General features: G+C 33.8%; 2 protein-coding genes across 4 annotated transcripts; one reads left to right on the top strand and one right to left on the bottom strand.

Annotated features, from left to right (window-relative positions):
- The first annotated feature begins 1,344 nt into the window (after window positions 1–1,344).
- Window positions 1,345–9,098, top strand: LOC109812391 (uncharacterized). The gene is made up of 9 exons (XM_020376340.3): window positions 1,345–1,536; window positions 1,656–3,263; window positions 3,352–3,578; window positions 3,663–3,995; window positions 5,166–5,412; window positions 6,837–6,965; window positions 7,343–7,558; window positions 7,751–7,874; window positions 8,462–9,098. Exons 2-9 carry the CDS (start codon window positions 1,689–1,691, stop codon window positions 8,698–8,700), a joined length of 3,090 nt encoding a protein of 1,029 aa, XP_020231929.1. The 5' UTR covers window positions 1,345–1,536; window positions 1,656–1,688; the 3' UTR covers window positions 8,701–9,098.
- Window positions 9,099–11,622: 2,524 nt separating this feature from the next.
- LOC109812425 (N-lysine methyltransferase) lies at window positions 11,623–17,297 on the bottom strand. 3 transcript variants are annotated; one of them, XM_020376386.3, is made up of 7 exons: window positions 17,114–17,297; window positions 16,875–17,002; window positions 14,786–14,956; window positions 12,439–13,839; window positions 12,282–12,350; window positions 11,996–12,194; window positions 11,623–11,870 (listed from the first exon to the last, which is right to left on the bottom strand). In XM_020376386.3, exons 4-7 carry the CDS (start codon window positions 13,813–13,815, stop codon window positions 11,800–11,802), a joined length of 1,716 nt encoding a protein of 571 aa, XP_020231975.1. In that variant the 5' UTR covers window positions 13,816–13,839; window positions 14,786–14,956; window positions 16,875–17,002; window positions 17,114–17,297; the 3' UTR covers window positions 11,623–11,799. The 3 variants fall into 3 exon arrangements, with proteins under 3 accessions (XP_020231975.1, XP_020231974.1, XP_029130031.1); XM_020376385.3 differs by lacking the exon at window positions 14,786–14,956 and having other exon boundaries at window positions 17,114–17,296; XM_029274198.2 differs by lacking the exons at window positions 14,786–14,956; window positions 16,875–17,002; window positions 17,114–17,297 and adding an exon at window positions 14,499–14,767.
- Between the last annotated feature and the right edge of the window lie 452 nt (window positions 17,298–17,749).

The following is a 17,749-nucleotide window of genomic DNA, read 5'->3' as shown; positions in this document are numbered from 1 at the left end:
AAATAGGTCAAACTAGACTTGTAAAAAGACCATACTACACGTTTAAAAAAAATGATTGATAATAGGTTATACTTAGATTTTTAATTTATAAAACATATTTATATATTTTTTCATTTTTTAAAATAAAAATCACATTTTAAAATAATAAACACAATAATAATCATTGATTAAAAATTAACAATTGTTATTATAATCAATTTTAAATTTTATTTTATAAAAATATAATTTAATCATAAATCTTAAACGTATCAATAATTATGAGTGCATTTTATTGTCTAAAGTGTATAAAGAAAAGGTTAAATAAATATAATCATTAGTGAACTGTATATTAAATGAAATTTTATAAATTGATTTTTTAAAAATACAAATATCGGTTTAATTTATGATAAAAAAAAGTAAATCATTGATTAAAATCATACTTAAAAATTTATATTTGACTAGTCTAAAGAAAAAAAAATTCAGATAAAAATAAAGTGGAATAATAATTATTAATTTAAAAAATTAATTATAATTATCATAATTGATTTTAAATTTTATTATATATATATATATTTATTTATTTTATAATTCATTATTGTTAATTTTTATTATCAATAATTAGTGAAACCAAATCCTAAAAATTTATATGCATTATTTATATCTGAATAATATGGATTAAATAATAAATATTAAAAAAAATGAAAATAGAGGTCAAAGAAAGTCAAATTAATAATAAAAAATCAAAAGAAATAATAAGAAAGGGAAAGTTAAAATCAATCAAAAGAAATATATGGAGAAAACATATTATAAAAGAAAAGAGTGCCAACAAATAGAAGGTAAAGCAGTAACCAACACCGATTTTTTTTATAACCATCTTATCGATTAATTTCTATCAAAAAGAAAATCTGTTTAATTATTTTAGTTGTTAATAGTTGAGACAATGAAAATATATTATAAAAAAAAATTAATCTGATATCAAATTAAATAATAGTTAATGATTAATTAAAACTAGTTAGAATTTGACAATTAAGATATATAATTAATTTAAATAATAGGTGAATAATTGGAATTAAAATATTTATATCATATTACTGTCATTTAAATACTTTTCTTACTTATTCTAAAAAAATAGTATTAATACAAATTTATCTATTCTTAATAATAATAATAATAATAATAATAATAATAATAATAATAATAGAATAGAATTTTGTAATTAAGAGTAAGACCCGTGAAAATTGAAAAAGTGTAAGAAAGAGAAAAAAATTATAAAAAAAAAAAAAAACACATTCCTTTGTTCGAGAAGACCGAGAATACGCAGAACAGCCAACGTGGAAGCAACCTAAATCAATTCAAAGCGTTGAATTTTCCAATTTTCCCTTTTAATCGCAAAACACTCTCAAAACAAATCTCTCTGTCACTCGCTTCTCTTCAACGCCACTAGGGCTCCTTCTTTCCTCATTCAATTTCCAATAACCCTAATTTTTCTCCATTTTCTTCACTTCGACCCGCTAATCAATCCTTCAGAATTGAACAGTTCATCGCGCTCGATCCCATGTAAATTCTCCATCGATCCGCATTTTCGTTTGAGTGTTCTTATTTCCTTCTATTTGTATTAAAAAAAATTGATTTTTTTGGCTAACTGTTATCTGGGTATGTGTCTGTGGTTGTCTCAGATGTGTTGATAGTGAAAGGCATCATCATTAAGCATGGCATGGTTTAGAGCTGGAGCTAGTATAGCAAAAAATGCAATTAGGAGAAGCCTTTCCAAGGGTGGATCCACATACCTTGTGTCAAGGGCAAGGGTCCTTCCATCGTCATCATCAACAGCATCACATAACAGAAGTTTCCACGGCACGGCTTTCAAATCAAAGGCACAAGCAGCACCTGTTCCACGTGCGGTTCCTCTGTCAAAGCTAACTGATAGTTTCCTAGATGGGACAAGCAGTGTGTATTTGGAGGAGCTTCAGAGGGCATGGGAGGCTGACCCCAACAGTGTTGATGAGTCATGGGACAATTTCTTTAGAAACTTTGTGGGGCAGGCCACAACCTCACCTGGGATTTCAGGCCAGACAATTCAGGAGAGTATGAGGTTGTTGTTGTTTGTGAGGGCATACCAGGTCAATGGCCACATGAAGGCCAAGTTGGATCCTTTGAATCTGGAACCCAGGCAAATCCCTGAGGATTTGGACCCTGCACTCTATGGCTTCACTGAGGCTGATCTTGATAGAGAGTTCTTCTTGGGGGTGTGGAGGATGGCTGGCTTCTTGTCTGAGAACCGCCCCGTGCAAACCCTTAGATCCATTTTGACCAGGCTTGAACAGGCCTATTGTGGAAGTATTGGATATGAGTATATGCACATTGCGGATCGCAACAAATGTAATTGGCTTAGGGACAAGATTGAAACCCCCACCCATACGCATTTCAATAGGGAGAGGCGCGAGGCTATCTTTGATAGGCTTGCTTGGAGTTCTTTGTTTGAGAACTTCTTGGCCACCAAGTGGACCTCTGCAAAGAGGTTTGGACTTGAGGGTGGAGAGACTCTTATTCCTGGAATGAAGGAAATGTTTGATAGGGCATCTGATCTTGGGGTGGAGAGCATAGTTATTGGAATGGCACATAGGGGGAGGCTGAATGTTTTGGGGAATGTTGTTAGGAAGCCGTTGCGCCAGATTTTCTGTGAGTTTAGCGGTGGTCTTCAGCCTGAGGATGATGTTGGACTCTACACTGGAACTGGTGATGTTAAGTATCACTTGGGGACATCGTATGATCGCCCTACTCGGGGTGGCAAGAGGATTCATTTGTCTTTGGTTGCAAATCCTAGTCACTTGGAAGCTGTCAATCCAGTTGTTGTTGGGAAAACTCGGGCCAAGCAGTATTACTCAGATGATGTGGATAGAACCAAGAACATGGGTGTGTTGATTCACGGAGATGGAAGTTTTGCTGGACAGGGTGTAGTCTATGAAACTCTGCATTTAAGTGCTCTACCGAATTACACCACTGGTGGGACTATTCACATTGTGTTTAACAATCAGGTTGCATTTACAACTGATCCAACATCTGGCAGGTCTTCGCAGTATTGCACTGATGTTGCCAAGGCTTTGGATGCTCCCATCTTTCATGTGAATGGTGATGATGTGGAAGCAGTTGTTCATGCCTGTGAACTCGCTGCTGAGTGGCGCCAGACTTTCCACTCAGATGTGGTTGTCGACTTGGTTTGTTACCGGCGATTTGGCCACAATGAGATCGATGAACCATCTTTCACTCAGCCTAAAATGTACAAGGTTAGCCCTACTGTTTATGTTCTTCTTTTTATGTGCATATTGCTTTCGGACAAGTTAATTAGTTTGCAAATTTTGGGGGTTGATATAGGTAATCCGAAGCCATCCATCAGCTCTTGAGATCTATCAGAAGAAGCTTTTGGAATCAGGGGAGCTAGCACAAGAAGAAATTGACAAGATACACAAGAAGGTCACATCAATTCTAAATGAAGAATTTTTGGCTAGCAAAGAATACATTCCAAAAAGAAGAGATTGGCTTTCAGCATATTGGCTTGGTTTCAAGTCACCTGAACAGCTTTCACGTATCCGAAACACTGGGTACACTAAATTTATGTTCTTTCTGTTTGAGTCTCTCTTATTGTTTGAACAACATTGCTGAAGTCTGTGACCTATCCCATGCAGCGTGAAACCAGATATCTTAAAAAATGTTGGAAAAGCAATCACAACCATCCCTGAACATTTCACACCTCATAAAGCAGTGAAGAGGATTTATGAACAACGTGCCCAAATGATTGAAACTGGGGAAGATATTGACTGGGGATTTGCAGAGGCACTTGCTTTTGCTACCTTGCTTATTGAAGGTAACCACGTTCGATTAAGTGGTCAAGATGTTGAAAGAGGAACTTTTAGTCACCGCCATGCTGTAGTTCATGATCAGACAACAGGGGAGAAGTATTGCCCCCTTGATCATGTTATAATGAACCAAGATGAAGAAATGTTTACTGTTAGCAATAGGTAACTTTCCTCTATATTCATATATTTATCTCGCTTGTTTCAGCTTTGTTACTTTTTGGTCGCTCGTATCCTTAGTTCTTAGTTTTTGGAGATTGGAAACCTCTGTAACTAGTCCTTGGATGCCTTTGGTTCTGAATTGAAGTTACAATTTAAAAAATACAGGAGAAAGTTGAAATTACACTGTTTCACATAGCAGATATTACTTATTATGCGCTCCATATTTTTCTAATCATTAAATTTTTTTTAATAGAAAGTTTCTTTTTGTAATTATTATAAGTTATAGTCTCGTATGTTTCTCTTAGCAGATATTTGTTTATACATGGTTAATTTTTCTTCTACCTTGGTCATTCATGAGGCATAAGTTTTGCAATTTTGGATTAATACCTTACTGTTAAAGTGATCATGGTTGTTTTATTATTGCTGTTTCAGACTTTGAAATCTATCTTATTTTTGCCTTATTTGTGGGTGTTGACTTTCCAAATGTTTTGCATTAATTGATCGTAGTCACTAAACTATAGTTTTATAATGTTTAATGCTAATGTTTTCCCCTGAATACTAGTTTAGTTTTTATTTATGGTATATTTTTTGTGAGCTGTATTGTTTGAATTTATTAATGAAATGAGTGTAGAAATTATAGGGTCATACTAATATAGTTAATAAATTGAAATAATATAGGTCCTGCCACAGTGTTTGCTAGCAAAGATGGTTTTAGCAATATTATATGGATCGCCAATGGTGATTTTGCACATGCCATTTGTCATCTTGTTAATTTAGCATAATTGAAAATGGTAGGTCAGTTTAGCTGTGCATTGTGTTTAAAGAATTCGTGAATGATTACATTTATGATTTAATATGTAACCTTTTGTAAACCATCAGCAAATTTCATTGGATTTTGTTTCTTTGTGAAGAAGATACTTACTGTTCTAGCATCTAATGTGCTTTACTTTCATATTGATGGCTGTTTTCAAGTGTTACAAGCACTTTTATGTGCCTTCTTCTAGATGTCAAGCTGCATCTGAATATTATAATTAATGGCATGTAATCCACTGATACTTTAAAAGCTTGATAGAGTTCTAAACCAAAATATAATTTGTTAATTATATTGAATATATGATTTATTATTTTCTATTTTGGGTTTTTTATCTAAGAAGTTTTTGTAACAATATGCAGCTCACTCTCTGAGTTTGGTGTTCTTGGATTTGAATTGGGTTACTCAATGGAAAATCCCAATTCATTGATAATTTGGGAGGCTCAGTTTGGTGATTTTGCTAATGGGGCTCATGTGATATTTGACAATTTCTTGGCTTCTGGTGAGGCTAAATGGCTCCGTCAGACTGGGCTTGTTGTGTTACTTCCTCATGGTTATGATGGCCAGGGCCCTGAGCATTCAAGTGCAAGATTAGAACGCTTTCTTCAGGTTCTCTTTTGAATCTGTGTTCTATTTTGTTTTTTTTAGAATGGTTTTGAGCTTTTGTTCTGTCTGCTTGAATCTGCTTGCCATCTTTGGCTATTGTTTGCCCTCATCATGTATCCATGTTGGATATTTTGATTGATGAGATTGAAGACAAGCATATTGGTGGTTCTAGTGAATCCTTTATAGATGGTGTTCTTTGAGATTGATATATCAACTTTAACTAAATTACGCTGTAATATAAAAATGTATTTTGCTGATTGTGTGTCTATTTTGTCATAAATGTACGTACATGCATACACATACGGACGTGAATATAATATATACACATATTTATATATGTTTGTTTATGTATAGTTTGGACTTCAGTTTCACATTTGAAGTATGAGATTTAATGTGGTTTATAAATCCCTGTTAGTTCCAACTACTTTGGCTTACTTTTGTGGCGTGGTTTACCTAAGGTTCTTATTTGTATGAATCTTGCTATAGTTTCATGTAGACACTGTAAATACTGATTGCTCATAATTACAGTAGTTTGGGGGATACTTTGGTTTGAGAAAGAAAATGAGAAGAGATTGGATAGATAGGCAGTGGTGAGAAAATATGTATATTAATAGGTTGTTTATTATGAGAGAAAATATGAAATAAAGTGAAGAGAGAAAAAGTAAATTTCTCCTTTTGATTGCTTGACAGAAAATGAAAAGAAAGAAAATAGTTTTTCTATACAAACAATCAGGCCCATAAAATACATGAATTTTATAAACAATTTTTCTAAGCAATTTCTTTTTTAAAAAAAGCAATTCTTTAAGAAGCAAATAGAAGTTACTTCTTAAAAGAAGCAGAAAAGTGCTTATTTTAAATAAAAAAGTTTAGACACATATATCTGAAAAGAAAAAATATGTTCATTTTATTAAAAAAAAAGTGCTTTATAGAAAAGAAAAAAAAAAGTTTTAAGCAAACGAACCCATTATTAATAGGAAACAAAGAGTGGAGAAAGCAAATAGTTTTGTTAAACAAACAATTAGACCCAATTATTTATTTATTTATTTTTCGTTCTTACCTAATTCTCTTTGTAAACAAATGTGATAAGTTAGCTTCTCTCTCCCCTCTTTCTATTATTTCACTTTCTTTCTATAAATCGTTTGATTGTATGCCAAAGACAGGTTAAGGGTGTAACAAGACAAACCTTGCTTGTTAGACCCTGCCACTTGTTGATTATAATACACAAAAGTGAAAACTGTAAAAGTTGAAGAGATATCTTTTGGTTATTTTCTGAAAATTAGATTAGTGGTTTGAATTACGTTTCTCGTGCAAACAAGCAATTAACTTAAACAATGCTATCTTGCTACCTATTTTGGAACTGTTATTTAAATAACCCTATTTTATCTGTATTGTATTGAAGTGACAAGTGTTCACTATTTTCATGGCAGATGGCTGATGACAATCCCCATGTTATCCCTGAGATGGACCCAACTCTTCGGAAACAGATTCAGGAGTGTAATTTGCAGATTGTGAATGTCACAACTCCTGCTAATTTTTTCCATGTTCTAAGGAGGCAGGTTGGTACAATTGATTTTTCTTTTTTGTGATCAACGAGTCTAAGGCCCAAATGGTCAATGGGTTTGGCATATCTAATGAAGGAGTAAAGAACTAATTTCCTCTCCCAACATAACCCACCTTAAAGTAAAGATATTGAAACTCCTTATACAGGAGAGTAATAATTATATTTTGAGAATTCCAAGCTACCACAATCCCTCCAGTGAACCAACTATCTCTTGGGAACTCAACCATCTAATCTTCATGGAATTGACTCTAGTTTTCATAATCACCAGCAAATCTGTATGGTGGATATCCATACATTTCATTCAATAACAAAGAAAGCGCTTAAAAGTTATGTTCCTTATTTTGTCTCACTCTGCTGCTTTTGATCTTGTAGGTTCATAGAGAATTCCGCAAACCTCTCATTGTAATGTCCCCCAAGAACCTGCTTCGTAGCAAGGCTTGCAGATCAAATTTATCTGAGTTTGATGATGTCCAAGGCCACCCAGGTTTTGACAAACAGGGAACCAGATTTAAGCGCCTCATAAAAGACCAAAATCTCCACTCAGATGTTGAGGAGGGTATTAGACGTTTAGTACTTTGCTCTGGAAAGGTATGTGGTTCTCATTATAAACCAGCTATCTTCATGTTATTATTAACCAGTTTTCATGCTGTTACATCTGGTGGATTTTATTATTCCGTAGATATGAATTTTAAGTGGTTCTTCAATTACATCAGATCTAGTATATATCCATTGTTTTCTAAATTGCTGTATATGAATATAAAATTCAACTACCACTTGCAGATTTACTATGAACTTGATGATCAACGAACAAAGGCTGATGCAAAGGACGTTGCAATATGTAGAGTGGAACAACTTTGTCCTTTCCCTTACGACCTTGTCCAACGAGAGCTTAAACGATATCCAAGTATGTACTTTGGAAACAAATTCTGATTTCTTCTATGTTTTTCTTGTTGAAGGTGTGAATGGGGTATAATTTATCTTTTTTTCCTAGCATCTAATTCTCGTTTGTCCTTCTGTTATAGGTAGGCAGTATTTAAATTTTCTACTTTTATCTTTGCATCTTTTACCCAAGAGTTCTCCCCATAGGGATATAATTTCACTTTTTGCTGTTAAGCAGGACTATTTTGCAATAGCAGTAAATCTGCCCCCCCCCCCCCCCCCCCCCTCCTCTCCCGTCTTCCTTTTTGAGATTTATTTTGATCGTGTTAAGTTTTGGACAGAACGTAGGTATAGTACCGTATGTACTGTGACTGCTATTTTTTTTAAACAAAATTGGAGTTTCACCTTGATAATATATGTAAATGTCTACTACCAAGCATGCATTAAATGTAAATCCATACTATTAAGGTGAGATTCAAATTTTGATTAGAGAACAACAATAACAGTACTTAAGTTTCCTCGTAAGTTTATGCCCATTTGTGAAAGCCATACGAGTTTATGCTCATTTGTGAATGCCATACATGTTATATAATTGTATTTTGTTTGTTGTAGATGCTGAGGTTGTTTGGTGTCAAGAAGAGCCGATGAACATGGGTGGATACACATACATTTTGCCGAGACTTATTTCTTCAATGAAAGCTGTGAATAGGGGAGGTTATGATGATGTCAAATATGTTGGTCGTGCTCCATCTGCAGCCACAGCCACTGGTTTCCTCAAGGTTCACCAGAAGGAGCAGTCTGAAATTGCTGAGAAAGCCGTTCAACAGGATCCAATCGACTTCCCATATTGAAAAAGCCTTTGCACATGCATTTTTTGAGAATCATAATAATGCATTTTAGTTATCCACGCAAGGAGCTATAGTTGGAAGCAATTGATACATCTGCATGAGTTTTGATCTTGTCTTATTATTCCTTGCTAATCTTCAGCTAAGCTGAATTTCAATACATGCATGCTGAGATAATTTTTTTCCTTGTTGCGAATAGGTACGCTAAGGTATGTTGCCTTAGTTGAATCGATGCTTTTGATATTTACTCTTTTTAAAAAAAATTATAATGTGTAAGTTGGAAACGCTTCTTCAATAATTTTTGTGACTATGTAATTCCCTTTTCCAGGGGCATGCCTTGGTAGTATAGCCTCGGGAGTTGGGTCATGGCCAAAGTTCATCAAATATATTATTTTTTAATCAAATGTTCTTTTTATTTCATAATTCTAAATCAACTTTCTTGTGGTTCTTGAATGAATGAGTTCATCACCCTATGTATGTGTCTGAGAATGTACTCTTGATTTTGGAATTGGACATGATTCCCAATTCAACCACCGAACTCTTGTATCATTTTGGAATTGAAAATGCGATGATATTACACTTTCTAATTTTTTTAATAAATTACACTTGTACCTCTTTTTTTTTTTTTTTTTTTGAAATTGCATTCTATATCTTCTTGCAATTTGGATTTATAATAAGACTTCTTAATAGTTAAAAATATATTATACTTGCAGTCATTGAATTCTCATTCCTTTAGTGAAAATTTTTAAAAGTTGGAAAGATATTATATTTGTACTTTATGGCTTCTCATTCTTTCATGGACTCTTTCTTCAGTTCCACCACCATCCTGTCCTTCTCTTCTTCCCTCTCTGGCGCCTTGCTCTAGAAAAAAATAAGATTCAAACTTAGACATAAAAATTTGGGTTACATGCTTACTCTAGGATAAAACATTTATTGAATTAGGGGCTCCAACTCTCATCACTTTATTTTTTTTTAGATAATCTATCTTTCCATTAGAAGTTTAGAACATTCAAGGGTGCATAACTGGTGTAAACGGGTTGCACGCACCAAAATAAAGATTAATATTGGAAAGAGACAACGAATATATATATATATATATATATTAAAAACAAGAACAAAACTAAAACTAAAAAGGAAGTAATCCAAAATTATAGTAGAATTAAATGTAATTATGTACACTGGATTTCCTTTTATTTACATAGTAAAGATTTGAAAGTCATGAGTCATCATTTTATCGGATTTGGGCTAGGAGAAAATGTGATCAAAACTTTTGGAGCAGTAGTTGTATATGAACAAGGTGCTAGAGGGGGAGAATGAGGTGATAGTAGAGCTTGAGGAAGGAATTAAAAGTTAGAAGATGCGAGTAACATTTTTTATAACTTTTAATGGGTCTCACTGAAGGAAGGCAAATTTAAAGGTATGAATATAATATTTTTTTAACTTTTAAAGGATCTCATTGTAGGTCTAAATAATAACAGGGTATCAAGTGTAATCTAAAAAAATATATATATAAAAAGTTCAAATGTAATTTACTTTATTTTTTATTATTGACTAAAATTTGATAGTTTTTAATTCGTCAAATAATGAATAAGACCTGATTTCATGAATATCAATAATAAAACATATGATAAAAAAAATAGAAAAAGCTAGCATTTACTTATTTATGTTGGTAATCTAATCCCATAATAATACTCAACATTATATAAGAAAAAAACCTATTTCATAATCATCATTATTCGGGATCATGATTTGTATGCTACGCCAGGGAAAATTACAAGCCAGGCAAGTTCACTACGTACTTAAACGCAATTGCTATAAGATTGATTCTCAGTCTACAAATAGATGGTTATTGGTTACGGATGGGGCACATTCCTGCTTAATTTCTACAACGTTGTGTACAATGAAAGTACAACCAGGAAGAAACTTATCTCTTCTTGATCTAAATATTCATCAGATAAATACCGATAAAATATCTCTAACAATAGTATCAGAACCATAGATTCCATTGAATAAGAGATTAGGTTTGTTGTTTGAGGTGAGAGTTGTTGAAATACAAACAAGGTTTCATATAGTTTGGAATACAAACAAGATCTCATACACTTAATGTGATACAAAAAAGGTTCCATATCATTAAAATAAAAATAAAAATAAGAGTTTATAAAACACACATAATTCAATAGTTAAAGAAAAATAAGAATTTATAAAACATACACATAATTCAAGATTGAAAGATCTTTTTGAGTGATAACCAAAAATAAAATTATGAGAACTTAGACCCAAAATAGATAATACCTCACTATTATAAAATTGTATGTAAAATAACTCGATAAAATAACAAAAGTCATAACTTTACTCTTAATATAAATATATCCTCTCAAACAAACTAACAAAATTTCCCCAAAATTTGCCCCCATCAATATGAGCATCTTATTATTAAAAAATTCAATAATTTTTTACAAATTAAATTATACAATAAGTTAATTTGTAAATTTTTTTTCGTATATTAACTTAAAAAAAAATTACTGGTGTATTAAACTTTGAGAAAAGTTTATTTTATTTATTATTTTATTCTTCTCCTAATACTGTTTGTGCAAAAAAAAAAAAAAAAAAAAAAAAAAAAATATATATATATATATATATATATATAGCTAGAGGTATATATACCTCCAAGTGAAAATTATAAAATAGTGGATGAGACCGAGCCTTCACCGAGAAACAAACCTTAACCTACGCGTAAGTGCGTACATGATAGCTAAATTTCCACACGTGAACTCAATATACCCTCTCTTTTCAGCTTACCACGTTTTCTTAACATAATACGTAAGACGGGATGGGTTACCACCCTCAAAAACAGACATTGACATCCGAATATTGGATGGAACCTCTCAGATTCACTGGCAAACATAGTTTGCAAGGAAAGAATGACACTGAACCACAAAAAGATATCTTCATTACCATAAATAAAACAATCAAGTTCCTAAAAGAAGCATTGGCTAAAACTTTTCAATTTAAATAGTCTTTAAAAACTATTAAGCTGTCAATCACTCACTATGAACAGATTACATATCTACCACTTTTTCTGAACTTTCAAGAAGAAAATTGAACTCAAGAGGGAATCACCACTTCATCCTTTCCATAGATACGCTGAAGCTCCCGAGTAGCAGCTTGGTATGATGCTGATAAGGGAGGGAAAGTAGATTAGAAGTAGAAAAGATTAAAGAATTTGTGTTGTTTCTATATCTAAGCATGGATAATTGAAGCAAAGACATGGTCATCCAAGCAAACTGAAAATTCTTGTTACCTTTCCATATTCGAAAGTTCTTTTGGTTAATGGTAGAGCCAGTCACATTTTGAATTGCATCAAAAAGCATCTCCTGAGGAGTGTTTTTCAGCTCTTGAACAACAGCATATATGGTTTTTCCATTCTCAAAGTATATGTGATTGTTAGGGTGTTTTGTCTTGGCACCAGCATGACGCTCAAACTCATACGCATTAAGAGCCTTCACGAAAAAATTTAATATATGAGCACAATTACTTGGATCGGATTATGTAGATTATCAGAATGTATGTGATTTGAAATGGCTAACCTTTGTCTGCTTGCAGTCGTCACATGAACACAAATACCCAGTACCTTTTATGATTCCTTTAAGATTTTTCTGCCAACCAGATTCTTTAAAACGTTAAAACATAATATAAACTACAACAGCTCAGAAATAAAGCAAGACAAATTAAATCACACTTTACCTCCCGTGACCATGAAACATATTTCACCTGAACACCATCAAAAATACCAGTTGACAGCAAACTTTTGACATTTGAAGGGAAGTTGTTAGTAGGAGCCTTCTTGGTTGTCTTTACCTCTTTGTTCTTAACGACAACATCATTTTTAGTGTTGGGTTTTGGAATGCTATTTACAAGTGATTCAGAGTTCGATTCAGTCAGATCGTTCTGGCTATCTAAACCTTGAGCTGAGTTCTGGCTTCCCATCAACAGATCATAGCTATTTATGATTCCACTAGAGGGATTTGGTTCAGGGTCATCATGAAAACCTCCAAAAGATATGGTACTGCTCTGACCCTTATGGTGGTTTTGACCCACAGGTAAAGAACTAGAATCTCCTCTGTCATATGATGGAACTGTTGATGCAATATTTGAATCCACCTTGTCATATGTTGGACCTATTGATATTATATGATCAGTGCCCTTGTCATAAGGAGCAACGCTTATGAAATTTTCTCCTGATTTACCATAGGATGGACCCATTGATATAAAGCTCTCATGTCCCTTGGTATATGAGGTGCCCAGAGATATTAAATTCCCATCTTCCTTCTCAAATGACTGACCCATCGATATGAAATTTCCATCTCCCTTGTCAAAGGGCTGACCCATTGATAAGATACTTTCATCTCCCTTGCCATAATTGTGGCCCATTAACATAAAACCCCCATCCCCTTTATTGAAGGTATGAGCCATTGAAAGAAGATTGTCATCACTCTTACTTATTCTGGTCCCTATAGCAATGGTGCTGTCATTTCCATTGCTATAAGTAGGACCCAACGAAATATTGCCATCATTCTTATTGTAGCCAGCAGCTACTGAAATTGCACCATTATCTTCCCTATTATAGGAGTGCCCCATGGATGCAGCAGGCATGCAGTTGTCAGAATCTCTGACTTGATTCACTTTAACTTTTCTGATGCCACCAAAGTTGAGACATGAAGGGTCTGATATGGAATGAGATATTGACAATCCCACGGAAGGATCATTACCATATTGATGCTCAAAATCCTTCCTTCCCATGTTCAGATTACCACTTACAATTGATGGCATGTTCTTATCAACCAAATTCACATTCCTAGCAATATCAGAACCAAAAAGACGGTCAGAAAATTGACCTGTGACTGAGTGAAATCCTAAATTGGTGTCCCATTGGGAAACATTCACATGTGAAACTCCTGAAATTGGCCTGCCACTAACAGCTTCAACTGCTTGTTTCTTGTTGCTGAATATTTCTGGTTCACCTGTATCCATAAACCACTGATGACTACGCTTGGGTTCAATTCTTGAAGAATTTTCATATCCCACATTTTCTTCAGCCATGCAGCCAGCATCCCGTGGCATCCAAAAGCTTTTATGCTGATATGACTGCATAAAATCACTGATTAGCATGTTTATCTAATTTGACAGAAATTGCAATATTAAAAAAGAAATACTAACTGTTGAACCAAAAGACAGATGATGGCAGAAATTTCTCTTTTCCTTTATGAAAGGAGCTATAGTATTCTTAAAACAAAAATTCAGCATCGATATCACATAAACAGATAACCAGATTGATTATCAGATAGAAAATCAATAACTTGCAGTTTATGAATTTTCTAAACACGGATAAATATAAAGAGTAATAACATCAAAAGAAAAAAAAAAGTATGAAGAAATGAATCTTTACATTACAAGTGTATTTGGAGAAATAATTGCTTCTTTTGGCTACTCTTTTAAGAGTGTGTGTGTGTGTGTGTGTTTGGGGGGGGGGGGGGGGGGGGAATTTCCTAGAAATAAGCAATTCCCAAACACTATATGTAACCTCAAATTCAGAAAATTAAGTTTGTAACTACTCTTGATCCAAGATATTTCGTCAAAAATAACATTTGCTAAAAGCCTAAATATCACTGATCTCCCAGCTTAGAAAACTTATTATCATATCATAGCTGCAGAAAATATTTTTCTGTATAGGTCCTTTAGAAACAGTCACTCGTGTCCTTTCAACACGATTTTGAGCATGGCATTTTATGGACATGAGCTGCTACCTTTTCTTTGTTTATTTATTAATGAAAAATGTGCAGCCAATTAGACTGGGAGGTACAAACGAGTAAGAAATTCTGTAAGATCCAAGACAGTTAGAGGAAAGAGAATTTGTTATGGGGAGGCAGCAGCAGCAACAGCAGCACATATTGGATTTAGTGGAGAAAGTGGGTTGATGTAGGCATTTGGTTTTGTATAGTTGAGGATTAGAGCTTAGGCTTGGGGTCTCTCAGCAAGAGGCAATAGTCCTTGGGAGGCCAGACCCAGTGGTTCTCTGCCTTTACATAATTACCTATTTTCACTTTTCAGCTATGATATTGACAATCCCTGAGTTTTGCTTTCATTTAATTTTTATCATCTGGTTGTCTGATCATCAGGATGTCCTGAGGATGGAGTCTCAAGTGGAAGCACTGGAAAAAGGATGGGTGAGATATGCAGCAAGCTGGGCCATGCTCACTCCACACTAAGAAAAATATAATCCATACAAGACACCAGTCAGGGGACATCTTTACGTTAATCAAATCGAAACATCATCTTTGAAGACAAAAAAAATATAAATTTACTATAGCCATCTATTTTTATCTGAAATGTGCTCCTCAACTTTCCTTATAAGTATATTAAAATGACAAACCTACAAATCTAAGAGTGCTATATGGAGTATATTGACATGAAACATCTTGCTTCCAAACTCATCTAACAAGTGCACTAATTGATACACAGTCAATTTTACTGATTCAATAATCAAAACTGATATACGCAGTCAATTTTACTGATTCAATCAATAATTTATTTCTGCTATGATATACTTCATTCCATCTATGATCACAAATTTCAGAAGAGTGGTCAGTAATTAATAACCAACAGAACTAACCATACAAATCAAACCACATTTCCATGTCATGTAAAATAACTCAGTTAATTATCATCAATCTTCCAAACCACATTCTGGTATTTTCACTCATCCATCTCAATTGTCAATGTTCTTATCATTGATTTTTGGCACTTCTTGAAACTTTACACTTCCCAGCATTCACTAACAGAGAATCACAGCTCCTGTAGTTGTCTGGTAGAATATACCTTTGGACATTTTGAAATAAATTTTTATACTCAAAGCATTTCTCCATTTCATCCACAACTTGAATTCATCATTATATATAGCGCGCTATGGTGATATGAAATTCCATGGAGTGCCATAGGCTGCTAAAAAGTTTGAATAGTGATGCATTATCAATAGCAGCCGTGGCAGCCGCAATTGTAGCCAAAATAGTGGTCAGAGCAGTGCTATAGTGAGGCTTTCCAAAAATCCATTTTTTCCCTTAAAATCGACGTCATTTTGGGGAAGGGGCGTTATAGGCAGCGTTGAGATTTCCTTCCCCCTTTTTAAAATTTAAAAAATCCCTAATTGGATGTAGTCCCCTTTGCTTCTATCTCTGAACCCTAAACCTCCTCTTTTATTTTCCCTTTGCAATAACCACTTTCATTTTTACTGTATATTTGAAATATGAATGTCTTTGAATACCCAGGGGGTCTAGCTCAATTGGTGAGCAGAGTGTGTGCGTTATTGTAAACCCCCTAGGTACCGAGTTCGACTCCAATTAAATAAAGAAAAATGTTTTTTTGAATTTTGTTTGTTTCCTTGACTTCTATTGTTACTTACTTTGGATGTTTTGCTTAAAATCTACGAACTTTTATGGTCATTTATCAATTTAGAGTCTTTTCTTTTTAGTAATTGTATGTAAATGGTATAAATTATTTAATCTGTATATAAAAATTCAGAATAACGATCATCCCGCAACGCGCCAAAGCACTTTTAGGGTTGGTTGCTACACATTGCTATTTAAGATTGACAACTATGATCAAAACCTATGTGTGACATCCCCAACACTGTATAAAATAGGTCCAGGCACTTAAGACCATACAACTTCTGGGTTCAATACTGTGTTTTACTTATAACTTATTAAAAGGCCATTTCATAGAACTATGAGCCTGTTTCAATACATGCTTAGAAAAGTTTTTGAGAGCTTCTCTAGTGGAAAATGCTCTATATTTTCAGTAGAGAAGCTTTCAAAAGTTCTTCTAAACTTATATTCAAACATGCTTTATTTATAGAATCCTCATCCCTCACAGGCTCACAAAGTAAAATCAAAGCCCCCCAAACAACAATCTGAATAACATAATAAACCATCAAGCACGCATGACAAAATTTAACCCATTAACTCAAATGAATATATAAATTTCAAGTATACTATACATAAATATATTTTTTTCAGAAAAAAAAAGGAGATAGGAAGAGTACTATACAGTCTATCAAGCAAAACCACAAAATCATACACCAGACCTAGCATTTGCATGCAAATAGCTTATTAGAATCTTAAACCTACCATTTCTCTCTTTGATGTTTCAAAACAAGGACCCGATAATTCACGGTGCCACCACTCACTGAGCAATGCAAATCACCAACTTAAGTCCAATACATCGATGCACCATAAAAATCTACGAACTGGATCAACTACATCACAAAAAACAGATGAAAGATCAAATCCACGGTATCAAATCAAAATTGTCGATATTGATCGAACTAATATATACATATAATAAAATTAAAAAAAAAAAAAATAACCTAGAATGAGAAAACGGAATCGAACTATTGAATCACGATCGCATCAGCGAACAGAAGAGGTTCGGAGCACGGAAGTATGACCGGAGAGGTTTTCCGGTGAAGGCGTCGATAGAGACACTTGATTTTCGAAGTGCTTGGGATTACGAATGAGGTTTAGAGTGAGGGAGGTTGGATGAGAAATATAGTGCGGGGATATGTAGAGCTGCCGAGTTTGCTATGCTCGTATCCACCGTCCACGTGTCGCTTTTGTTATGTTTTCATTTTCAGGAGAATCTTAACTGTACTGAGCTTGTTCCCAAGCCTAGCTGGTGGCACCTGATGTGCTAAGAGCAGTTTGATGATAGGTTTATGTCTGTTTGGCTTTGTAGTGTCAACCACGTGGCATCGTGTGATTGGCAGTAGTGAAGGAACACATGCACACCTGAATTTTTGTAGTTGAGGCGTGAGAGTAATGCGTTGAGGATTTCGCTTTCAATTATGTATTTCTTTTGTAAATATATAAAAAAATATTAATAATTTATATTTATAATAACTATGATGTCATATCCAATTTTAGTCATTATTATATTTTTTTTCGTACACGCACACATATATTTAAAGAAATAGAATAAAATAAATTTTAAAATAAATATAAAA

Source organism: Cajanus cajan, chromosome 4 (assembly GCF_000230855.2).
Source record: "Cajanus cajan strain Asha chromosome 4, NIPB_CcT2T_4, whole genome shotgun sequence".
NCBI classification, from domain to species: Eukaryota; Viridiplantae; Streptophyta; class Magnoliopsida; order Fabales; family Fabaceae; genus Cajanus; species Cajanus cajan.
Note: the sequence above shows the minus strand (reverse complement) of the source record. Positions and strands in the feature narration are given on the sequence as shown.

What these genes read in the sequence shown, in the direction of transcription:
- LOC109812391 (XM_020376340.3), top strand. Translation starts at nt 1,689, where the DNA reads ATGGCATGGTTTAGAGCTGGAGCTAGTATAGCAAAAAATGCAATTAGG. An exon ending in CTCAGCCTAAAATGTACAAG is followed by an intron (nt 3,264 to 3,351) that starts GTTAGCCCTACT and finishes GGGTTGATATAG; the next exon opens with GTAATCCGAAGCCATCCATC. An exon ending in GATTAGAACGCTTTCTTCAG is followed by an intron (nt 5,413 to 6,836) that starts GTTCTCTTTTGA and finishes TTTTCATGGCAG; the next exon opens with ATGGCTGATGACAATCCCCA.
- LOC109812425 (XM_020376385.3), bottom strand. An exon ending in ATGTTTCATGGTCACGGGAG is followed by an intron (nt 12,351 to 12,438) that starts GTAAAGTGTGAT and finishes TCTGGTTGGCAG; the next exon opens with AAAAATCTTAAAGGAATCAT. An exon ending in ACGACTGCAAGCAGACAAAG is followed by an intron (nt 12,195 to 12,281) that starts GTTAGCCATTTC and finishes TTTTTCGTGAAG; the next exon opens with GCTCTTAATGCGTATGAGTT.